The sequence below is a fragment of the Chrysochloris asiatica genome, unplaced genomic scaffold, assembly GCF_000296735.1.
Source record: "Chrysochloris asiatica unplaced genomic scaffold, ChrAsi1.0 scaffold00155, whole genome shotgun sequence".
In the NCBI taxonomy this organism is placed as follows: Eukaryota; Metazoa; Chordata; class Mammalia; order Afrosoricida; family Chrysochloridae; genus Chrysochloris; species Chrysochloris asiatica.
In genome coordinates this window covers 6,222,781-6,249,352 of record NW_006408673.1, presented here as the reverse complement: position 1 = coordinate 6,249,352, position 26,572 = coordinate 6,222,781, and the positions used below count along the sequence as shown (strand labels likewise).

General features: G+C 35.4%; 1 protein-coding gene across 2 annotated transcripts in view; it reads left to right on the top strand.

The window, feature by feature from the left end:
* Positions 1-26,572, top strand: part of LRBA (LPS-responsive vesicle trafficking, beach and anchor containing) — a 944,588-nt gene that overhangs the window by 278,225 nt on the left and 639,791 nt on the right. For both annotated transcript variants that reach the window (XM_006870875.1, XM_006870876.1), the window contains exons 31-33: positions 1,458-1,536; positions 5,427-5,560; positions 9,947-10,008. In XM_006870875.1, coding sequence (XP_006870937.1) covers positions 1,458-1,536; positions 5,427-5,560; positions 9,947-10,008 — 275 coding nt within the window. The remainder of the gene's footprint in view (positions 1-1,457; positions 1,537-5,426; positions 5,561-9,946; positions 10,009-26,572) is intronic.

The window sequence follows — 26,572 nt, the reverse complement described above, 5'->3', positions numbered from 1 at the left end:
AGTTGTCAAAGACTTCATTTTTTCTTGGATCCACAATCACTGCTCATGGAAGCTGCAATGTAGAAATCAATGGACATATTATAGTAGAGATCTTTGTACAAAAGACTTTTTTAAAAAGCTTAAAGAGAGAAGATGTCATTTTTAGAGCTGACACAAGCCTTGGTATTTTTAGTTGTTGTCTCATGTGGAAATTGGACAATGAATAAGGAAGACGTAATAAAGAATTTATGGCTTTTACTTAGAAGAGCAAGCAAATCTGTCTTAGAAGAAGTTGTTGTTACGTGCCGTCGAATCAGTTCTGACCCATAGCGAACCTGTATAGGGTTTCCGAGGAGCAGCTGGTGAGCTTGAACCGCTGACCTTGATGTTCAAACGGCTTTGCAGTCTGGAACATTAACCGATAGCAGTACAGCTAGAAATCTCCTTTGAATTAAGGATGTTGAGACTTGTGTTATGTACTTTGAACATGTTGTCAGGAAGGACCAGTCCCTCGAAAGGGATATTATGCTTAGTAGAGGGACAGTGAAAAAGAGGAATATCCCCAATGAGATGGATAGATAAACTTTTGGCTTAAATACAGGAATAATTGTGAGGCTAGTGTGAACTGGGCACTATGTCCTTCTGCTGTGCATAGAGTTGATTATAGTCATAGCTGGCTAGATACTACATAACAACCTCCAGAATATCTGGGAGCACTGATTTCAAAGAATAAACTTGACATGGTAGATAGCAGTCTTTTATTACAATTTATACTACAGTTTGAAACAAATACCGTAGTATAAGTAGTAGGAAATAGAAAGGATAGTGTATACTATGTACAAAGAATAACCTATAAAAATTTGGATATGGGTATGTGTAATATTCTGCAATGATTATTAATTGAGGACCCCTATATCTGGGTCTCTAAGCACTAGGGAAAATTGAGGGTTCTGCTTTTAAAAAGTATGGTAAAATGATGGGCATTCTAAAGTTCATTTGTAATATAATATGACAAATGTAACAAAAAGTTATATACTAATTCCCTTGAGCACACAAATGAGGAGGTAAAAAATTCAGCTTGACTCATCTCAGATATTTCAGATTATGTTTACCATACTAGAGTCAGGGACAGTCAGGGTACGACTGGCATTATTAGATAACTGAAAAAAAATGTTTTTCTGGTACTGAAAACATAATTATTTAAAGTCAAATTTATATTTAACTGTTTGCTTTTTGCTTCATTTAAAAAAATGTTCATACTTGTAAAACTTATTTTACCAAATATAATGGAATCATGAACCCAGTTTAGTGAGTCTGGATTTTCTATTGTCTTTTCAGCTCCTGAATACTAGGATTGCTTGAAATGATAATTGAGCTTTTAACTAGGAAATTTGTATATTAAAGAACTCAAGAAAAAACCTTGTTAATTATTATATTTCAATGTTCTCCAATTAGTAATGGACATTTTTCTTTTATAGGTAGTAGATCATCTCAAGCAAAACTACCCACGGTTCCAACAGTTGGTTCAGTTCCCCAAGACACAGTTTCAAATATGAGGTATTGAAGCTGCAAAAGTGGTTATTTGTGATTGATTCCTTTTACGACCTTTTTATTTACCTATGTGCATTTCTTGTTTTATTTCTCTCTTTCAACATATATGACATTTAGAGATTTTGGAATAATATACGAGTTCATTTTTATTTAAATGATTATGACATGAGAAGATACATGGGAGCTAAATTAAGAGGTTTTTTTTTGTGATAGGCAATAAATACTGAGTGTATAACAAGTACTATATTCATAAACTTGCTTATATCTTATATTTCAACTGATTGTTAATTGAGAGTTTGCAATGTATAGTTCCCCTTCTTAGAGAACTGTTGTAACATTGAGTGATGGCCAGTGAACCATAGCTGCAATGATGCTGTATTATGGTATTAGGTCATGTACCTTATTTACAGGGAATAAAAACTTCAAATTGTGGGTTGGGATGCTGTGAATGCATTTCCCCCAATAGAGTCTTAATAGCTATAGAGTTCTTGATCCTTCTTAGCCCACAGAAAATATCCATAGCAGTATTTTCTCCATAAACATGGATTTGTAGTTATGATACCATCCAGGCACGAGAGCCTCTGCATCTTTGAAATACATAGAGAAAAACTACCTTATAACTGATAAGGTAGTTACTGACAGCAGAAATTTTCACCAGTTTTCCAGCCGATAGTTTCAGTGTATATGTTAATACCCGTTGTCATACATTCATTTCTGATTTGTAGCCACCTACCTGGTGTGGCTCTGTAGGATAAGCACTGGTCTGCTAAACACAAGATTGTTGTTTAACATCCACCAGCCACACCTTGGAAACCCATTGAGTGTCACTGTGAGTCGCATCCAACTTGAAGGCACTTAACAACAATAGATGGGTAGAACTGCCTCATGAAGTTTGTAAGTCTGTAAATCTTTTTTTTTTTTTTTTTACAAAAGCAGGCTCTCCTGTATTTTTCTCATTTAGTAGCTGATGGATTTGAACCACTGCCTTTTTGGTTAGCAACTAAACACTTAATTACGGTCATACTAGTGCTCCTGATATAGTAGGAATTGCTTTCTTGTTAATGTGAATAAGAAAACCCATATGACATGAATAGAGGTTACTTGTATATATAAGTTTGTGGAAAATAGATTTAAAAGATAATGAAATGTTTCCGCAAAGTTTTGAAGCCTCTTCGATTTTTGATTTAGAAATTAGAATTGAAAGCTATGGAAACCTGTGAAACTTCTGAAGTACTATGTGTTAGCCTTTTATTCATTTATTTTGTGGTAAATATATAAGGAGCTCTGGTAGCGTAGTGGTTACGAATCGGGCTGCGAACCTTAAGGTCAGCAGTTCGAAACTACCAGCCGCTCCGCGGGAGAAAGATGAGGCTTTCTACTCCCGTAAGGATTTACACCCTCGGAAACCCTGTACAGGGTCGCTCTGGGTCGGACCCGACTCGACGGCACTTAACAACAACAACATGTATGCAACATTTGACATTTTAACGGTCTTCATATGTATAGTTTACTCACACTAATTATTTTTCTCAAGTTGTTCAACCATTGTCTATATCAGTTCCCACATTATACCACCACACTTCTTCTTTCCCAGATTGTACCGTCACCCTTAGCATAAGCTCAGTGTCTCCTAAAGGGACCTTTAAAAATTCATTAAATGTAAATGTGTGTATATGTATATGTAGGGAGCATGGTACCTCTGTAAAATAAGCTCTTGACTGCTAATCACAAGGTAGGTTGGCAGTTCGAGTCCACTAGCCACTCCTCCATGTGAAAAAGATGAGGTTTCCTGCTACTTTAGAGATTTATAGCCTTGGAAACCCTATAAAGGGTCACTTTGTGTTAGAACAGACTCAGTGGCAATTAGCAACAGCAGCAACAATATATATATACATATATATATATATATACATACACACACACTTATTTGTGTGTATGTATATATATATGTTGTTGGTGTAGTTAAGTTCCGTGGAGTCACTTTGGACTCATAGCATCCCTGTATAAGGTTTCTAAGGAGCGATTGGTGAATTTGAACTGTTGACCTTGTGGTTCACATCAACCTTGGTCCACTTTTATCCTATACAGCACCGCACCAGGACTCCAAACAACATACATATATATATATATATATATGTTGGTGTGGCACTGTAGGCTAATGCACTGGACTACAAAGCCACTTTTAACCGCAAGGTTGGTGGTTCAAGCTCACCATTCGTTCCTCGGAAACCCTGTAAAGAGTTGCTATGAATTGAAATCGACTCCACTACACTTAAGAACAACAACAACATATTGTTTAGTGCCATCAAGTCTGTACCGACTCATAGAAATCCTGTACAGGGTTTTTGAGGAGTGGTTGGTGGGTTTGACCTCCAACCTTACGTGCTGTACCAGGACACCATATATATCCATTGGTGCTATACCAGAACTTCATATATATGTGTGTATATGTATACATATAGATGAGTATGGTGGCTTGACTGCTATGAGGCTTTCTGCTCCCACAAAGATTAACATTGGAAACCCTGTACAGGGTCATTATGAGTCAGAACCAACTCAACATCACTTAACAACAACAACAAAAATATATATGTATGTATGTGTACATATTGTCACACATTGATATTTATGCAGTTTGTAAATTGAGATGATAATAAGTATGTTTGTATAGTGTATGCCTTTTCAAAATGTAAAGTTGTTCAAATTGTATTAGAAACAAATTGTTACAGAGATAGAATTCAATGAAATGGAATGTAAAGTGGTTCTTTCAATTTTTAAACATTGACTCTGCACTGTGTGCTGTTGCTGAGAACTGAGAAATTAAGAAAACATAATTCTTGATCTTTAGTTGCTGCTGGTTTGATAAGAACTTTAGATTTTGATTTGATAAGAACTTTAGAGATTCTTTAGGTTTTAATGGATGGACATTGCTAAAAAGTTAGTGCTTTTAATTGGCCAGTTAAATTTTCCGGTAAGAGTTGATGCTTGTAGTGGTTGTTAATCAGGTTATTTGCCTGGTCTTCTAGGATAAGCTTAGTTGGTAATGACTCTTTAGGTTATTTTTAATCTTTCACATTATTTAAAAATAATTTTTATAGTGAATTAAGTGATAGTTTACATGGGAGAACATAAGTTTTATACTCATTGTTTCATTGCAATGTTTACAATCTCCTTTGTGCACCATCAGTATTTGCTTCTGTTCCCTGTGTTTTGTTTTTGAGATGTATACAGAAACACTCATGAATATATAATCATTTAAACAACCAAAAGTCACATTCTGCAAGCCTGCCTCCTGGCCACCAGCATACAGCCTTTCTCTTTCCATGAGTCTAGAGTCTTCAACTGCTCTATTTCTCCATTTCCTTTATCTGCTTCCGTCTCTGGTGTCTCTGCTTCTCTGGATAGGGTCCCACATTCCACTCGTGCTCTTCTCCCTTGATGATCCTAGGGTTCTCTGTTCCTGGACTGTAAGGTGAACTACTCCACCACCACCCCGAGCCCTTTTTTTTTTTTAAACAAAACTTTTACTTTTATAATTCTAACAGTTGTAATTAATCATGATAGCAATTACTCATTATTGAATCTAAGAATCTTATCCCCATCTCCTTTCACCAGATCCATCTAGACAAGATGAAAATTATTCAGTGGGGCTTCTACCTTGGCCCTCACACTCTGAAACTAAACTCCCTCTTGAAAACCTGTAAGCCAGTTACTTCATGCCTTTATAGCCCCCCATTTTAGGTAGCCAATGTCTAAATTGCCCTTCCCTATCAACCCTGCATACACAGGATAATCTTTCACATAATTTTACATTTCTTTAGAATGTACTCTGGTATAAAACAATTTAAATTGAAATGCTGATGTTCAGTTTATTAATTTATCACCTTTTTAATTAGTATTACAGAAAGGCTTGAACATGCTTTGGAAAAGGCAGCACCTCTTCTGCGAGAGATTTTTGTGGATTTTGCACCTTTTCTTTCTCGTACGCTGTTGGGTAGTCATGGGCAAGAGCTGCTTATAGAAGGAACAAGTAAGTGATTTTTCTTTGTCATTATATTTTTGTAAATTTCAACCTAAGTAAAATTAAATTGGTAATAAGTGATGCATGGAATTTGATTGTTTAAGTGTTTCCAATCATGTTGACTAGGCATATCTAATAGAGTTTGTATCGTTTGAGGAATGTATTATAAGTCTCTGTTATATTTGAATCTAGTCAAGATACTTCATCAGTGTTTTCAAGGACTCAGAAAACAAAGTGTTCAACTCAAAAACTAAAAACACATCAAAATTTACTTTGAGACTAGAGAATTGGAAAACTAGTTTCACAGTAATTGTTGTTAAGTACCGTCCAGTCAGTTCTGACTCATAGTGACCCTGTATAGAGTTTCTTTAGGAGCAGTAAGGATATTTGTACTGGTGACCTTGTGGTTCAAATCAACCTTGCATTTTAGTGCATTGTCTTGCCATACCACACCAGGACTCCTTGCAGTAATTAGTGAGGCATTAACTTAAGGTTTTTTTTAAAATAAGCTTCATAAACCATGGTATATTTTTATAATTAGGAAAATGAGGAATGCATTATTATATTGAAATTCTAATTTAGAAATAATTAGAGGAAACAGTAGTATTATATTCTGTCCTGCTTACATTTGACATAGCTTTCTAGACCTTTTCCAAGTCATGTACTTTGAGACCATATCAAGTCAGTAGAATGTTGAAGTAGGTTGTTGAAATATTGAAACCCCTGCTTTTTAAAGAATGGATGGGGGAATATTGGAATTTTTTTTCTTTCTTTCTTGCCATGTAGCAGATTTTTTTCAAATATTGCAAAGGGTGACTTATCTACCTAGAATTAGATAATCATTCTAACTTCTATATTATATGTTATTTCACATGTTGAGAAAATTGATCCTAACTTTTTAAAGAAGTAAAAAACCCGTTTAACTTGCATTCTATTTGTAAGACTACAGAATGCAAAATGAACCATCAGTAGGTCTAAGGAATTAGCACAAAAAAAGGAGAAGGAGAAAAAAATTATAGCGAGAGCAAGATAATAAATCTGAATTTGCTCAGACCAGATTTCAGTTCAGTGTTGTTGTTAAAGTGCCATTGATTCAGTTCTGATTCATAGCAACCCTGTATAGGATTTCTGATGTTTTAAAAGTTTGTGGGAGCAAAAAGCCTCATCTTTCTCCTGTGGAGCTGCTGGCAGGCTTGAACCATGGACCTTGTGGTTTGATGTCCAGTGTTGTTGGATGAGGTCACTGAGCTCCCTTGAGTACAGTTGTTGTTGTTATTGTTAAGGGCTGTGGAATTGGTTCCAACTCAGCAATCCTGTATAGCATTTCTGAGGAGTGGATGGTGAGTTTGAACTTCCAATCTTGTGGTTCACACTGACCTTGTGGTCCAGTTTTTGATCATAGACAACAACAGGACTCAGTTCAAAAAAGGATGCTTTCTCAAAATAATTAGAGTTATATAGAGTTTAACAGACTTACTCTAACATGCAGACTTTATTGGCATAATTAGAACATTTTAAGAAGCAAAATGACTCTGAACACAGATGATATAATACTGACTTATAAATTTAAAAACCTCTCAAATTACACAGAAACAGAATGCATGTTAGAGGTTGCCAGAGGTTGGAGGGAGAGGGTGATGAGAAGTAGGTACTTAATGTGTATGACGTTTTATTTTGGAGTGATGGAAATGTTTCAGAACATTTTTAAGTGATCTTATTTGTATATAGTCAAAAATTAGCATTGTGTTTATTTGAAATATTAATTAATTAAGTTTGGGGTGGCAATTTTTTGCCTTTCTTGTAGGATATAATTTCTTTAGCCATGGACTGAGCTAATGAAGTAATAAAATTTGAAAGGAATCAAATCTGAAAGTTGAAGAGTTTATAGTATGAGATGTCTTCCAAATTCATACGTCTCATATTATACAATCTACCTTTTAAAGGATTGCTAAAACTTATGAACTAGATTTTATTTCATTATCCTAAAAATGGAGGCAAATGTGTGTATTAATTATAGCCTTTCAGTATAGTGACACTGCTGCTTTATAGTTAAGTTGGTCTTTGAATTTTATAACGAATCCTATAAAATGAGATCACTTTAGATACCCAGCAAGTATTAGAAATTGTGGATTCTAGATCCTAGAACAAAATGTAACCTAAAATCAGTTTCCTACCAGTGAATTCTAATAAAACGATGACAAGGGATATGTATATCGTGTGTAAACTTGAGCAGTACCCACCCTTTGTACTGTGCTTATAAAAGTAGCACACAAATTTAAGAGTTCCTATGTAATGTATGTATTTTAAGTTGCGGTGATATTTTTAGATGATAGTTTTATGCATTGTAAAATAGAAAGGTTTTGAGTGGACTTCATTATACCATTGTTGTGGAAGCAGTTCTAACTCATGGTGACCCCATGTGTGCAGAATAGAACTGCTCCATAGGATTTCCAAGATTGTGACCTTGCAGAAACTGATCTCCAAGCCTGTCTTCTGAGGCATCTGTCTTACGGCTAGTATTGAAATGCTTCAAATTTTTGGCCTCCTAACTAATAGTGTGTTGTTATTGTTAAATGCCGTTGAATTGGTTACGACTCATAAAAGGTATTCCAGTTACTCTTCGACAGTGTAATAAAGAATAATGACTTTAATGGTAAAAATACCTACATTTATTTGCTGAGAGTAAATAGGTGTCAATATTGGGGTAAGCTGAACTTTCTGGTAGCTGTGTTAAATTCCAAGAAAAATAACAAATTTCAAACAAACAGAGAACTACACCAGTAATGAAATATGGAGTATTGTTTTTTCCTACTTTAGGACCTTGGTAGTATCAGCTTGAGGAATGAGGGTGATCTTGGCCCCCTACAAACACACTTAACCACCTGCTTGCCTAATATGCAACTTAGATGTCCTACTGCTAATTTTCATTCTAAATTTCAATATTATATGTTATTTCACATGTTGAGAAAATTGATCCTAACTTTTTAAAGAAATGAAAAAGCTGTTTAAACTTGCATGCTATTTGTAAGACTACAGAATGCAAAATGAACCATCAGTAGGTCTAAGGAATTAAAACAAAAAAAGGAGAAGGAAAAAAAATTATAGGGACAGCAAGATAATAAAAGAAAGGGAATGAGATACGATACCTAGAAGAGCTTTAGTGGGAAAGAAAAAATAGGAGAGGTAAGTACTGTCGAGTGTCTAATGGCTAAGTACTGCAAGGCGATATTGGTTTGAACTGCAAGGTCTGCTTGAATCGCAAGGTCAGCTGTTCAGATTTACCAGCTGCTCCTTGGAAACCTCAGGCAGGGTTGCTATGAGTTGAAACCAATTCCATGGCTTTTAACAGCAGCATCAACAACAGTAATTACTTTGGAGTCCTGGTGTGACACTATAGAACTGGACTGGATTGGTAAACCACAAGATCAATGATTCAAACCCAGCAACAACTTCTCGGAAACCCTCTATAGGGTTGCTCTGTGTGGGAAATGATTCCACAGCACTTAACAACAATTATTATTATTTTAGATGTTATGACTTGGGACCTAAGCTAGTATTTGTCTAGCAAAATATTGAATAAAAATGCTATAAATTTTTGGTGTATTAGTAATGTCATTTAACAATGTAGTCCTTATAAGTATTGGTGTTACTTTTATTATTTTTTTTAGATGCAGGTTATAAATGCCCTTTGGATGAACTACTTTAAACTTTTTGGTAATAAAAACTTAAGAATTCTTGAGATGAGTATTAACTGTATACAGTTCCTTTTTTAGAATATTTTTGGTTAATCAAATGAACCAAAATGAAACATAAGAGAGAAAATTAAAATGAATTAATTTATAAGAAATCTTGAATGTGTAACAGACAACGGCTTGCACTTCTGTTAAGGTTTAGTGTGAGGTTATAGGTCAAGGTACTAATAAGAGTGTTTGGGATGTCTGCTGCCATGAAACAAAATGGAAACTTGATTGATAGCTAGAGGGTTGAAGGGAGAGAGTGTGGTGGAGAAAGCAAAGGTCAGGGAGCCATTTCCCTTCTCTGTATGTGTAACGATCAACTCTCTCCAAAACAAAATGTAGATGATATTGATCAATATGGCATATGTTGTGCACATTTCTATGAGTATTGTGAAATGTCATTATATATGAAGTTGTAATAAATGTTTTAGTCTTTTGAAAGCTGGAATGAAATATTTTACATAAATGGCGATAGTTTTGATGCCAGCTTTAAAGGAGAACTATGGAGTACCTTGTTTAACCATGTGGTGAAATGTATATGGTTCTGGTTCTTAGCAAAATGTTAGCATTCTATTTTTGTAACCTCATTTTGATAAAGTTATATGACATAAATCGCTCCCATTTGCTGTTTATAATTTTTAAATTCTCTTTAAAATAGGTCTGGTTTGCATGAAGTCTAGTAGTTCAGTTGTGGAATTGGTTATGCTACTATGTTCTCAGGTGAGTGCCAAGAATGAATGCAGAATTAAAAGTAAATTCTCACATAGATTTTACTTTGATAAGTATAGAAAATTTTTGTATAATAGCATCTTGAGCTGGCAGTTTAAAAAATAATTTGTATTGCAAAAGGATTACTTCTTGTCTTTGAAGCTAATATAAATAGATAATTTTTAAGCAAGTGCTGTGAAACCCAAGCAGATGAATGGGGAACAGAAGTTCAGAGTCAAATAAAAAATGTCCAGATTATACATAACCTTGATCTTGAGATGACTAAGTAATTTCTTTGCTGTGTATATTAAGGTCATAGAAACAGATTTATTTCTATACTTTGTGTAGTGGCACTCTGACCCTCTTGGGAATCATAGGTTTACTTCCCTTTTGTGCAGAGGTTATAAAATGAGTGAGAAATACTTTTGAATCCTTGTCATTGCTAATTATTTTTGACATGCACAATAGATTTGGGAAAACTTTAACAAAAACATGCCAGCTATCATAATAAGATGTGAAAATAAATTCTTAAAAGCAAAATTGTTTTCAGTGTTAAGTAACCTTGTACGCCATGTAGTAAACTTTAATGATTTTTTAAAAACCTATATAAAAGTCATGTGCCCTGTGATGTTTCTTTTCTGTTTTGCAATTAAACAGATGAATGTTTTTATTGAGAGTTTTCTTTGTAGTCTTTAAAAAATGATATCTTGATGGTAGTAAATTCCCCTACTTAAAACATTAAAATAGCCTTTTTTAATAGGAAGGGTATTGGTTGAGAGGTCAAGGGTTCTGACCCATTTCAAAACCTTTGACCTTCATTTACAACTCTTATGGTTTACTTGCCTGACAAATAAGGATAATGCAAAATTAATGTTTCTTTGCATCGATTTATTCATTTTCGTGCCTATATTGCCAAATTTATTTAGACTCTGCTGATGGACATTTCATGAATACAAATTAAAGAATCATAGGAGGTGTGAAAAATCAATACTGTGTGTTGTCAATAAACTGCAATAAGAACAGTTACTTCTAGAGCTACAACTAATAGATTTTTATAATGAACTTGTGAAGAGTAGTTATGTTTCCAGCGGGCTTATTATTCTTAGATTTCGTCAGAATCTTGTTTTTAAATGAAATCATCTGCTTCAGAAAACTGTTTCTTCAAAAGCTGAATGGATGAAATTTCCCATTATGTTACATGATTTGAAGAAATTACTTCTTATATAGAATTACTGTATGTTATTCTGATAACTACATGAGATTTCCCTGACTTTTAAGTAGTAGACATTTACAGTTGAAGTTGTTTCTTCATAAGAGTATGAATTTCTCATGTATAGTGGTGACATTGTTTCATTGATAAATTTTGATAATGAAATTTCACTTCCCAGTTTAGGAGAATTGAACATATTTGAATATATCTTTGGTATTCGAAAGGTATTTATTCATGTATATTACATGTTTGAATGTTAGAAGCTGAAAAGATAAAGAATGACATGCTTTAATATACCCATTTGTCATTTATGTCACAGTGCTGTTTAATACTAATCTAATCAAATAGGATACAAAGATCACTTGATAAAGTAAGTTACAGAAATCAGAAATTCCCAAGGTTTTTGTCTGAATAAAATACATTAGTGGGTATTTGAAGTCCTGAACATTTTTTATTAGGTCTTCAAAAGTTCCATGGCATCTTCACAAGATGTAGCACAGTGTGAAAAATGATGTGAAAAATGAAGCCAGAATTAGCTCCAGATGTATACAGATTGTTCCGGGGTGATAATTACATTTTTCACTTTGAATTTTCCTAATTCAAAGAGGTCAGCTTGGCAATCACAAAAGTGATTTATTTTGTTAAGAAGTGAACTGTCTTTTTCTACATGAAAGCTTAAAAGATATGAAATTGAATTTCAAGTCGACATTTTGCAGATACTGGGTGGGGATGGCTTGAGTTTGATTGATAATTTTTTTTAGCCTGAGATAGAGTGGGAAGTGAAAAGCTACCATCTTGCTAAAATTTTAATTACTTTTTTAAGAGGAGATGGAGAGGATTGAGTGCCAAAGATCGAAAGATCAGGTCAAAAATTTCTTTTTAATCACATAAATAATGGGATATGCTTATGAACTTAACATCTGCAAATTTGATTTAGAACTTTACAAATTAGTTAGTGTTAATTCACGACAATCAGCCATGTCTGATTATTTTTCTTGAATCCATTCAAAACTTACTTTGTTTCTACATACTTTATAACAATGTATTAAACTAAACATATTGTATCACAAAAGACAGTTTAGAGCAAAAATTTAAGAACTGCAATACCAGTTTTGATGTGCTGCCATAAGAATAAACCTAAGATCACTACGTATGTCCATAAAGCTTTAACTAGGTTTATGTTTTTAAATGTCTACTCATTTACTGATAGTCGATTAGGCAGCATTTCATACTTTGTCCTATGTAAATTTTAACATTGTGTAAGCAAAACAGCAAGTTGAAGTTTCCTTAAAATATATATATATTTTTTACAATAATATTTTTACAATATTATTTTAATAAAGTCCTGATGTGTTGCTGTAGTGGATCGCAAGGTCAGTTTGACCTACAAGGTCAGTGGTTCAACTCACCGGCTACTCCTCAGAAACCCTATGTATGGTTGCTATGATTGTCAACTGACTCCATGGCACTTAACAACAACAAATTTTATAATAGTTATTGTAATAATGGTACACTATAGGCAGTCCCCCAATTACAAACAAGTTTCAGATTTATGCATAAATTGGAATAGTTAGGTATGGTTTGTATTTAAAGTCAGTCAGATTTGTTTTAGTATTTGTATATAGTACCTTCCTATGCATAAAAAACTTTAAAGCATTTTCAGATACATGAAAATAATGTTTAATACAATAATAATAATGTTTTGATATGCATTGTAAAGTAACTGTCTTGTTTGTTATTATGAACCATTATGTACATCAGAATTTTAATGTCATAGGCTTTGTGGGGGTTGTTTCATAACTACAGGTTGTATATAAATCATATGTACATAACCTACAGACTGCCTGTGTATACTATTACTTTTTATTAAAGTTAATATATGTTTAAGGTTTATGAAATTAAGTTTATTCATATATGTAATCCCATGTAAAATGATTCAAGATTTGTTTTGTCTCAAAAGCCTAATTCAAATTCTCTTTAAATCTTTAAGAGGAGCGGTGACTCAGTGGTTAAGCACTCAGTTACTACCTTGAAAGGTCAGAAGTTCAAATCCATTATCTGCTTCTCAGGAGAATGATGTAGCAGTTTTGTTCCCATAAAGATTTTCAGCTTTGGAAGCACTGTGGGGGCAGTTCTACTCTGTCCTGTATGGTTACTATTATTAGGAATTGACGCAGTGGTAGTGGGTTTGGTTTTGGGCTTTTAAATCTTAAAAATAAGACTGCATAGTTCTTCAGTAAGCCATATATTCTTTGATCACACAAAAAGAATCGAACAAGTTCTTACTACATTTCAGATTTTTTTTTTAATGCAGCTCATTGGCGTCTCTTATTTATTGCCTGTGTGTATAAACCTTGTTAGAATAAATAGGAATTTAAAGAAAATGCTAAATAATTGTTTCAAATAATATTACATGAGCACTGTATAAAGTGCTTGTATCTTGCTTATTTGACAGTAATATCATTTTTGAAAGAATTGACATTGCATTCAAGGCCACTTTATAAAAGCGTTGCGTTGCTCATCCTAATTCAGTCTGACATACATTCCAATAACACTACCTCCCTTCTTGGGTTTAAAGCTAAATTTATGACTGTGCATTGTGAAGTGCATCATTTAAAAATGGTTTCAACCCAAAACATCTAATAAATAAATAATGTGTATGGCTACTCAGTAGTAGACTTTCTAGACTAGAAATCATTCCATCGGATACTCAACAGTCCACTATCGGAGAGGGCTGTCAGATAAATCTTGTGGTAGCTGCATTCATGTCCTGTAAATCACATATTATTGTCTGAGTCTTCTGCCAGGTCATCTATTCTTTTCCCATTTATCAGAAATGCATACAGTATATAGAAAAACTAGAAATACTGTGTAGTCTGGCCTGGCATTCTCTCTGAGTAATTAATTACTAGCAAAAGTTAATTTAAAACACTGTTAGTCTGTTTCTGAGTAGTAGCTGGTGGGTTTGAACCTTCGCCTTTGCTGTTCAAACTGATGTTGAGGACCTGCAGCACCACACCAGGACACACAATACCTAACATAGTCCCTAGCATATAATGGTTCCCAAATTATTATTTTTGAATAAATAAATCATTGACCTCTCAGCTAAGTTATGGTCTTGTCTTGAAAGTTACCGTGATTCTTTTTTGCCCCATGACTCACAACCTGAATAAGGTAATCCTCTACAGCAGTCAGTGCCCACATACACTTCTCACTGCTATTTCATTATTCACAGTTCGCACTGACATCAATTGTAAAAAAATCTATCCAACTGTTTTGTGCATTACTAATGCTGAAGTCTGAGATGACAATAATGGCTATGATGGTTAGGATTATGTGTCAACTTTGCAGGGTTTGTGATTCTCAGTGTTTTTTGTTGTTGTTGTTGTTGTTAAGTTTTTATTGTGAATTATGTGATAGTTTACTTGGGAGAACATTAGGTTTACATTCATCCTATTGTATTTCGTTTCATTGCCATGAATACAATCCCCTCCATGAATCATCAAACAGCCAAAGGGTATACCCCACTAGCCTGCCTACTGGTCGTCAGCACACAGCCCCTCTCCCTCCCTGGGTCTACAGTCCCCAGATTTTTCATCTTTCCACTTCATCTTCTTTGCCTCCATCTCTGGTGTCACTGTTTCTCTGGGTAGGATCCTGCACTTCGCTCTTCTCCCTGGATGGTCCCAGGTACCTCCGCTCCTAGACTGCAAAATCAGCCACCACTCCTTTTGTTACAAAATGTCTACCTTTACATTTTCAACTGTCACAATCAGTCCTGATAGCAATTATTCACTATTGTACCACAGGACTCTTATCCCCGTCTCTCTTTATCAGCCTTGTCCAGACAGATTGGAAAGCACTCAGTGGAGATTCTACTTTCCCCCACACCCTTTGAAACTAGGCTCCCTCTTGAAAGCTTGTAAGCCAGTCACTTCTTGCCTTTGTGGCCCCCACCCCCCACCCCCACCTTTTGGGTAGCCAATGTCTAAGTTGCCCATCCCTGTGAACTGTGTGTACTGTGAGGGTGGGAATGATCATCGCTGTAAAGATTTGTTCTCTTTTTTGAGCTACTACATCCATAAGTATAGGTCAAGTTCATCAAATTGTCAAGTTCATCAAATTGTAGCAGATTACTCTTTTTTTTCCTCCTCTTTCTTCTTCTAGTTCAGTTCTGATCATTCAGCCATTGAAGCCAGGTCAAGTGGGTACTATCTACAAGTATGGGTGTTCTTGTGGATTCTCAGTGGTTTTGCAACTGTGTAATGGTGTAATCTGGTTATTCTATAATGATGAAATATGACAATTATGTAAAGATAGAATTTGATAGTTATATAATGGTGTATTCATCTTCCACTTTATGATCATTCTCAATATTTGCATAGTACTTATTTTTGCATAATGACCTTGTATTTGCAACTTAACCATGTCAATAAGTGAAGAGTGGGTGTATAGTCCTTTTACTTCTTTATTTAAACTGTATATTATTTTTTGTTCTGTCCCATTAGATTGTATAATTCTTGAAGGAAGCATTGTGCTTTATTTGCTTTTGTATCTCCAAAACCTAATATAATTACTGTTCAACAAAATATTTACATAATTATGAAATGAATAATGTGATGCCTCCTACATCATCATATTTTTACCTTTAGCTTTTTGGTCTCTTTTATTGTAAAATACCTCATACTTTTGGATATTGTTGTTGTTGTTGTTGTTAAGTACCTTGGAGTCAATTCTGACTCATAGTGACCCTGCACAGGGATTCCGAGGCTGTAAATCTTTACGGGAGCAGAACGCCTCGTCTTTCTCCCACGGAACTGCTGGTAGTTTCGAACTGCTGATCTTGTGGTTCACAGCCCAATTCGTAACCTCTATGCTATTAGTTCCTTTTAAAATTAGTTGTGTTTGTTATCTTCATTTTGGCGAACTTGGTGACATAGTAGGTTACACATCGTGATAGCAAGGTCAGTGGCTTGAATTCACCAGCCGTTCCATGGGACAAACTTGAGTCTTTCTGCTCCCATAGAGATTTACAGCATTGAAACCCTATACAGGGCTGCTTTGAAGGCACACAACAGCAGTTCTCATTTTCACAAAGTCAGCTATTATTATTACCAAATACTATGTTGTTGTTAAGTGCCCTCGTGTCATTTCTGACTCATAGTGACCCTGTATAGGGTTTCTAAGGAGCAACTATTGGGTTTGAACAGCAGACCTTCTGGTTCACAGACCAGTGCTCATCCTAGAAAGCCACACCAGGAGTCCAAGCAAATACTATAGTCTTATTTATATATGCCATAGGATCTTTGGTTCTACGTTTGCTCTTGGCTTAAGCAACTTTAGCCGTTTTTAAAGCCCAACTTTATGGGAGCATAATTAACATACAGTAAATATGCACACATTTTACGTGTACAGTTTAGTGAGTTTTGACAGATATATGCAGCCATGTAATAACCATACCAGTACAAAAAAATTCCCTGTGCCCCAGTCTTATAGATTGTAGCTGATTTGATTTGTGTTACTGTAGGTTGGTTTTACTTACTCTGACTTCCTATAAATAAATGGAAATTCATTTCTTTTAATTGTTTGTGGTCCTTAGGTGCTCATAGTGTGCTTTATTTGGGGCATATTTCAACGTTTTTAATAAGACTCACTGTAGAATTCTCACTTTTTATTTTTTTTTTTAAGAATTGAGTCAGTAAAGCAAAAGATGATCTTTTTGCCAGTTACTAAGTAGGAATACTGAGCATCAGAAGATGCTTCATTTAGTAAGTAAATGAAGTAAATCCTCTTCATTTTGAATATGTTTCACCTATAAGGAACCCCTACGATATAGTGCCTTGTGTAGGCGTATGATGAGACCATAATTTTAGAATTTTCTGTTTTTTCCTTTGTTTCAGGCTCAGTTCAAATGCAGACTCCCCTACAGTGCTTGTATGAACATCTTTGTCCTAACTGATTCTTCCTGTCTTTTTGCTTGCTTGTGGTGCTATTATTCATGTATTTAGAACAGGTGTATTGGATTAATACCTGTTTTTAATATAATGCTTTACCCTTAAGGAAATGGTAGCCTCATGAAGAAAACAAATAATTGTGATGCAAAATAGAATTTAATAAGTACTTCAAGAGAAAGCACTGTAAAACACAGGGAATAGATACTTAGGGTTGGAACATAAAAAGCTATTTATCAGTCCTATTTTTTCTAATGCTAACTTTATTTCTGTTCATGACTAGTAGATCTTTTCAATTTCACCCAATTCTTTAAGTCTAAGCCTTTTCTGGGTTGTATGCATGCTTTCATAATTTTATCAGAATCATCAGATAGTAAAGTCCCTAGAGCATCTTTTCCTACTTTGTCCAGTGCCTGTAACTTTCGTTGGTTGAAGTTGTGATAGCCATGCACTTGCTTTATCAGTTCTTATGTTTGAAATTTTCAGTTTAGCAAATTCCAGAGTATGTACTATACTGTAGGATGATTATGGATGTTTTGTGAAAAAGTGTAAAGTAATAAATTATGTTTTGAAAATTTAAATATGTTTTATTAGGTTTTGTTACTACAAGAATTTGTGAAGCATTTTGTGATTACATATATAGGATACACATCGTATGTATGCATTATAATGTGTACTATTGAGTGTATATTGGGACAGTATTGGATTGATGAATTAGCAAGGTAAACACATTATTGTTTCTTGTGCTTTTTGTATTTACTTTTAATCTATAGTGAATAATTTCACATTTTTTTCACCACATAAAAGATTTTGCTTTTAGGTGTGGCTGGATTCTGTTTCCTACACAATCCCACAGCACCTTCCTACTGAATCAAAGCCTCTTTTCAAATTTGCAGTCCCTGACAGGAGTACTTAGTAGGCATGGTAAGCAAGGCCTTACTTGTATTTACCAAGCTGTAGTGAACAATTTCATATGTTGTCGCCACATCAAAGTGCCTGATTTCTGGTACCTTCTTAAGTAGTTTTCTGATTTCTCTAATCATGCTGAATACAGGAAATCATTAGATAATACAAATTATATTTATTTACTTTATGAAACATAGATTAGTTTTGTTTCACTTAAAAGAATTTAGTTCAGTTACCTTTTCTCCTCTTATGTAATTTGGACATAACTCCAAATTTACACATTATTTCTGAGAGAAGAGATCTTTACTGATTATTCTAACAACTGACATTCTTTCGAGAATTAAGTCAAGTTTTTTTAAACATACATATGTACACCCAATGCAAATTAAAGTACATTGACATATGTTGATTATACAGTTATTTCCTAATGTTGATTTAGTGAATCACAGTTACTCTTTTGGCCAATAGTTTTGCAGTTTGTTTGGCATAATCATGTTGAACTATGTAGCATGTGTTTTAGAAACAGGAGACAGCATGAATTTTGTATTAATGGGAAATCATACATTTTATTGTTGATAGCATTTATAAAAATTCAATTCTGTTATGGAGTCCTGGTGTGGTACTATGGGTTAATGTGCTAGACTGCAGAGTTGTTTGATCGTTCAAGCTCACCAGCTGCTCCCTGGAAACCCTATACACAATCACAACAACAACATGGACTTTAAATCCTGATAAAGCACTATATGATAAGCACTGGACCATAAGGTCGGTTTGAACTTCAGGGTCAGCAGTTCAAACTCATCAGCCTCTCCTTGGAATTTCCATACAGGGTCACTATTAGTTGGAACCGACTTGACAGCATTTAACAACAGCAGGACTGTAAGAGGAGTCCTGGTAAGCTGCTATAGGATTAGCACTGGACTGCGAACCACAAGTTCGAACTCATCAGCCATTCCTTGGAAATCCATTCCAGGATAACTGAGTTGGAACCAACTTGTAGACACTCAACAACAATATGGACTTTAAGAAGTCCAAAGAAGATTGATCAGTATGCAATTTTCACCTGTTATGGTACCTGGCTTTTAATAGATTTTCAGTAAATATTTATCAAATATATGAATGGAAATTAGCAATAGACTTTTTATGTTTACACAGCTAAATAGTTTCTTTGTCAGTATTGTGGCTGGGCTATCCACATATTCATTCATATATTTATTCAAAATATGTAGGATTACAGGCAACGTTCTGTCAAGACCTAAAGATAATAAACCTCAATATAGTACAAATATAAAGCAATAGTAAGAAGGTTGATAGGGATAAATCTTTAAGAATAAATAAAGGACTGTGATGAGTAAGACCTAGGTTTTTCATTGAAACATGTAGTAGTTATATGTTTTATAAAATATAGTTTGTGTATAGGGTAATTCTTAAAAGTTGTAAACAAATAGAATCTTCTATCTTGGTGATCCGTAAACTTTGAGGAGAGGGCAAAGGTAGGTGGAGAATGGAGTCCAAGTAGTTAAAATATATCCATGTGTTATTCAGAAAAAATCATAAGTTGAGGGATGTGAATTTGTTTTTTTTCTGAGACTATCTGAATAACTTATATGCACAGATTTTTTTTTTTGTCAGATAAAATATCTCAAAATTATATATACTCATTTAATGTTTTCTTTCTTTTTATTGTAAAGTAAGATAAAGTGAGCCCTGGTGTGATGCTGTAGGATAAGCACTGGACTGCTAACTCAAATGGTCTGCAGTTCAAACCCACCAATTGCTCTTGGAAACCCTATAGGGTTCATATAGGGTCACTATGAGTCAGAACAGACTTGACAGCATACACCAAGATAGAAATAATTCCAATTCTTGTATTAAATTTTATATGTCTTTAGTTATCAGCTTAAATGCTGCCAACACTGTTATGTGTTGCAAATTTGTGAATGTAAAACAGCTTTACAGTTAAATTCACAAGGGTAAATGCTAAGAGTTAAATATATAGTGATGTTAGCTATTTATGGAGTCCTGGTGTGGCACCTGACCACAAGGTTGGTTTGAATTGCAAGATCAGGGGTTCAAACTCACCAGTCACGCCTCAGAAACCCTATAAAGGGTCGCTATGAGTCATTACCAACTCAACAGCATGTAACAACAACAAAAATAGCTATTTAAATACTTGTCCCATGTATTATAGTTTTTGTTACTGTAGGGAGAGCATTTCTTCTATATTTTGTCTGCAGTGCTTAATCAGTTTGAGTCACATAAACCAAATACTAGCTGTCATTAGTTGATTTTGTGTGCTTCAGAGTTGAACTGTGCTCCATAATGTTTTCATGTGTTTCTAGAAGCCAATCACCACCCCTTTCTTCTGAAGAACCGCAGGGTGGGTTCAAACTTCCAGCCTTTCAGTTAGTAGTCCAGAGTTTAACTGCACCACCTGGGGACACCTTTAGACATACAGTATGCAGTAGATGAATATTTGTGTTTAGGTAGAGTCCTCTCTCTAATACCATTTTCTGAAATTTTTATTAATAAGTATTTAGTTTAAGAACAGACTCCAGTCCATTTATTAATTAACTTATTTTATTCCCTTCTCTGATTCTAAAAGTCAAGTTAGTTTTTATAGATGCTACAAATCCTCGTTCTGAAATGTCACCTTATTCTGTTGTCTTATGGGAAGAGAATAAAAATCTCAATCCTTTTTATTTGATCAACTTTGAATCTTAAAAGGTTCTGTGGAAAGGAGGCATCACTGATGACACCTTATGAAGATACCATTTTTATGAAGTTAAAATTTTCTTTTCCTTTAGAATTACTTCTATCTTCTGTCAGCCATTGTTTTCGATAACCCCATATTCCTTGTAGGCATCATAGCTTCTGCTAACACAGAGAATGTTACAGATGGTGAACCTGCAGCTTTAAAAAATGATGTATTTACCTAAAATATGAACAAATTGCTGTCTATTGTTTTAGGGGGAAAGACCCCAAATTCAAATATATTTTATGTTGTTGCTAGGTGCTGCTAAGTCAGGTTCGACTAATAGCTACCCTGTATATAGGGGTTCTGAGGAGCATTTGGTGGGTTTAAATGTTGACCTTGTGGTTCACAGTCCAGTGTTGATTCTGTAGCACAACATCAGGAATCCATATCTTTTACAGAGACCCATTTACCGATTTGTTAAGCCTTGTTGTTGTTGTTGAGTGCCGTTGAGTCGATTCCGACCCATAATGACTCTGTATAGGGTTTCCAAGGAGCAGCTGGTGAGCTTAAACTGCCAACTGTGCAGTTCAAATGACTTTGCAGTCTGGTGCATTAACCCAAAGTGCTACACCAGGACTAAATCAATTAAGCCTTGTTGTTTTTGTAAAGTGCTGTTGATTCGATCCTGACCCATAGCGACCCTGTGTAGGGTTTCCGAGGAGCGGCTGATGAGCTTGAACTGCCAACCTTGCAGTTCAAATGGCTTTTCAGTTTTGGCGCATTAACCCCCAGGGCCACACCAGAACTTAGACAGAAACTAAATTAAGACAAGAGAAATTATTTAGATAAGGGAGACCATCAGCATGAGACCATAATGGTGTCTTGTCCATGAAGCATGTACTGGTTAATTATAGACCATACAGTACAAAGGCAATTGTCACAGAATCATGACTGAAGGGAGAACAATTTATTATTGTCACATGCAGGACTATGGAAGCAGGGACAGATAAGAAAAGATTACAGAATTGGTTCTATGGCCCTTCAGCCACCTGACTGCTTCATGCCCTGGTACCCCAACTTCTATTAAGCGCTCATCCAGGCAACTCTGCTAAAGGCAAGAATGCCCCTCCCTGGCATGGCTTCTTGTTGTTTTTGTTGCTAAGTGCAGTCAAGTCAGGTTCAACTCATAGGGATCCTGTATAGGGTTTCTGAGGAGCAGCTGGTTATTTTGAACTGCCAACCTTTTTGTTCAGACTGACTTTGTGGTCCCGTGCTTAGGGAGTTGTGGTTTACTGTCAAACACACTCTGGCTAAGGCCAAAGTTACTGCCACATTGCTGGTTAATGGTCAGATTGTATTTAAATGGAGGCCGAGTTTGTGTCATGACTCAAAATAGAGTTAGAGCTCCCACTGTAAACGACAATCAAAGCTGTGCTGGAAGTATAGCCAGAATGCTCCTTAGAAATGATGGTGAGATTTCCTTTTTCCTTTTTCATTCTTTGGGCATGTTGTCAGGTGGAATCTCTCTCTGGGCTTGGTAATGTGGATGGTTAATGAAAAAGAGGATGACCCCCAATGAGATGGATTGGTATAGTGGCTGAAGCAGTGGGCACAAACATAACAATTTGGAGAATGTCACAGGACATTGCAGTGCTTCATTCTGTTTTTCATAAGCTTGTTGTGAGTCAGAACCAAGACCATGGCACCTAATAGCTACAACGAAAAACGCTTGGGAGTCAACAGCAACAACAAAAAGTGCTTGAGAGTGCTGGTGTGGTGCTGTAGGTTCAAAACCACCCTATATAACATCCAGTCAGAACCTACTGAATGGCACTTACCACAACTGCAAAAGGTGCTTGTATTGCAATAAATTTGTAAAATGTACTGAATATTGAAATATATACTTTGATCTCCATTTCCTTTGTAATCAGCCTTTTTCACAGGGTAAATTGATTTTTTTGTGCTAATTTGTACAAAACGGACCAGGATCAGTGCATTTTACATGTTCACAATATTAAGCCTTCCTCCCTCCAACACTCCCTTTCCCCCCACTTTTATGGATGTGTTTATAACTTATCTATAGAATGTACTTTTATAAATTTAGTGGATATAAATGGATTGTCCAAGACCTTTGAACACAAACATAACAATTTGTTATTGTCATTGCCTCTGAAGTTTTGATTAAGAATTAATCAAATTAAGAATGGGAAGCAATACGCTGAAGTTTACATGGGGTTAGAAAAATAGGCTACTAGCATTGCAGGGGAGTAATCAACTAGTTCAAGGAGTTCTGGTAGCGTAGTGGTTACGAATTGGGCTGTGAACCTCAAGGTCAGCAGTTCGAAACTACCAGCGGTTCCGTGGGAGAAAGATGAGGCGTTCTGCTCCCATAAAGATTTACAGCCTTGGAAACCCTGTACAAGGTCACTATGAGTGGGAACCGACTCCATGGCACTTAACAACACCAACAATCAACTAGTTCACTTAGAGGTATTGTGAATGCTTTACCCTTATACTGGACAGAGGCTGAGAGCACAGATACTGTGTTGAAATATTCATTGTTAATATTTTGTGCAACAGAAATAGGTGACCGTTTAAGAAGGAACTGTAGTTTTTTTGAGGTGTGAATAGAGACTTCAGGAGGGTAGTTTTAGGTTACTCAACTAAAATCTTAGATGCACTAACAATTTTAGTATATAAGTTAAAAAATTATGCTTCATATAAAATATAGCGAACATCTTAGGGCTTTTATAAAATTTTAATAGATAACTTGATTTTACTATGTTGAAACGTTTGCCCTTTAAACTTCAGCAAATAATAATAATAATGATGAGACTATAGTACTACATTTTCTTTTTAAAAATAAAATATTTAGGTTAGTAAGTTCATGAACATTTTAAATTGATCTTTATTTGAACTTGTATGTAGACCTTCCCATAATAGTAATTTAAAGTTCTGTGTTAACAAATGTTCAATAACTACAAAAAAGCATAATTTAACTTCAGATACAGGATTTATTCTGAAATACAAGGTATCCTGTTGATTCACCAGCACACTAGGATTTAGAAAACCCAACCATTTAAGGTAAATTTTGTGGAACAGGGAGTACACCCTGTGGCTTGGCAGTCTAGTCAGAAGGATGATACCATGCTGGCTATATAACTAGATCTTTGAACATTATTCTCAAGGGTGGTAAATGCAAAACAAAGTAATATCAACTGGCACTTAATTCTGCAAGTTCCCTGCTGATTGGGGTATTCAGTGAAATGGAACTCTTCCTGACAGGAAGTCAGCCTATGAGTGAGGCAACATCTGAAAATAAAGTGTGCTTTAATATGGCACCCTACTGTTTTACAACTGGTCTTTTAAATTTGGGATTAGGAAAAGAGTTAGAAAAAAGGCGGAGTACACATTTAGGAATATTCTGAGCATTTTTCTTTGGTTGTAATGAAACTGTGAATGCAAATTGGTCTGTTTCTCATCTACTATTACTTAGTTTTACATAGTCCTTTTACCCCCTTCTGTAATTTCAAATCAGTCTCTGGAAGTTAAAGTATTAAAGGAAGGCTAGGTTAAAATGATAAAACTTGTGATTGCCTTTGTGTAATACCAAACTCCTGGTATCATAACTTCCTGAAGGATCTGCTATTCCCATAGTACATTTAAAAATAAAAAGTAAATAATGTAATGAATTTTAGTTATTGAGAGTTAATATTATCCATTCTAGCTTTTTTGGACCCAGTTAAAATACTTAGTCTGTGGTTAAAGTTTCATGCTGTTTGCCTAGTTGGTTTATTACTTTATTGCAATTCTGGTATGGCGCTGTGGCTTAATGCGCTAGATTGCAAAGTTGGATTGAACTGCGATTCATGATTACCAGCTGCTCCTTGGAAACCCTATGTATAGGGTTGCTATGGATTGGAACCGACTCAATGGCACTAACAACAATAATTATTTTATTACCCTGACTTATTTAGTGAGATATAATTTAGGAAGGGAGAAATATTATGTATTATTGATTGCCCAGATCCATAATTGGAGTCCTGGTGTGATGCTGTAGGATAAAAAAGCACTGGATCACAAGGTCAGAAGTTCAAACTCACCAGCCACTCCTAAACCTATATAGATAGGGTCGCTATAAGTCAAAACCCGCTCGATGGCATTTAACAACAATAGATCCATAATTATGCCCGTAAAAGCAGCAGTCAAGAAATTAAGAAACTTATTGCATTGGGCAAATATGCTGCAAAAGACTTCTTTAAAGTGTTAGATAGCAAATATGTTAGTTTCAGGACTGAGTTATACACCTGACCCAAGCCCTGGTATTTTTAATAATCTCCTCTTCATGTGATAGCTCAGTAATGATACAGAAGGCTGAAAGAGAATTGATGCATTGAATTATGGTGTTGGTGAAGAACATTAAATATGCTATGGACTGCCAGAAGAATGAACCAATCTGTGTTAAAAGTATACCCAGAATACTCGTAGAAGTGAGGATGCTTAGACTGTCTCATGTAATGTGGACATGTTATCAAGAAGGACCATTCCCACATTGTTAACCATAGGGAGGAAGTGGGACAATTGTCATTGCATGGAAGGGATTGCAGTTAATGAGATGAAACAGGGGTATGACTCATTGAATGTAAAGCTGATGATATTGACTGTAAAGCTTCACTCAGTCACACACACACAAAAAAAGAGTGTCTAATTTCTTACGAATCAGGTTGTGAACCGCAAGGTCAGCGGTTTGAAACTACCAGCTGATCCGTGGGAGAAAGATGAGGTGTTCTGTTCCCGTAAAGATTTACAGCCTCGGAAACCCTGTACAGGGTCGCTATGAGTCAGAACTGACTCCACGGCACATAACAACAACAACAATCTCTGGAGAAGTACATCATTCTTGGTTGAGTTGATGATCAGTGAGAAAGAAAATGACTTTCAAGGAGATGATTTGACACTGTGGCTCCAACAGTGGACTCAAACATAACATTAAATGTAAGGATGGTACAAGACTGGGCAGTGTTTTGTACTGTTGTATGTAGGGTTGCTATGAGTTAAAATTCAATGGCACTTAAAAACAGCAACAGTATTAACTGTTCACATATTCTGTTTATTTTGCACATTTTAGTTGTACAACTTGTTGTTAAGTGCCATAGAGTCGGTTCCGACCCATAGCAACCCTGGATAGGGTTTCTGAAGAGCAGCTGTGTGGGCTTGAATCGCCAACTGTGCAGTTCAAACGGCTTTGCAGTTTGGTGCATTAACCCACAGCACCAGTTAGTTTTAGCTAAATAGTCATTTTATCATATGAAAGTCCAGAGTATGTATACAGTTTTAATAAAATATGAAGATTCAGTTTTGATTTCAGCCTAAGCGAAATAAGAATCAGAAACCCTGAAAGTTATTTATCTGTTACCCTAGGGGGTCACTCCTGTATGGAAAAGTTGTAATCTTTTTTTTTTTTTTTTTAAGTTTTTATTGTGAATTATGTGGGCTTACATGGGGGAACATTAGTTTTACATTCATCCTATCATATTTTGTTTCATTGCAATTATTACAATCCCCTCTGTGCATCATCAAATAACCAAAGGGTACATCCCCCCCCATGTCCTCCCCCTGGCCATCAGCACACAGCCCCTCTCCCTCCCTGAGTCCAGTGTCCCCAGCTACTCCATTTGTCCACATCTTCGTCTCTGTCTCCATCTCTGGCATCACTGCCTATCTGGGTAGGGTTCCACTCTCCTCTATTTAATCTTAATAATTGAGTCACTATGAGTCAGATTTGTTTGGTGGGAGTGGGTTTGAGTTTTT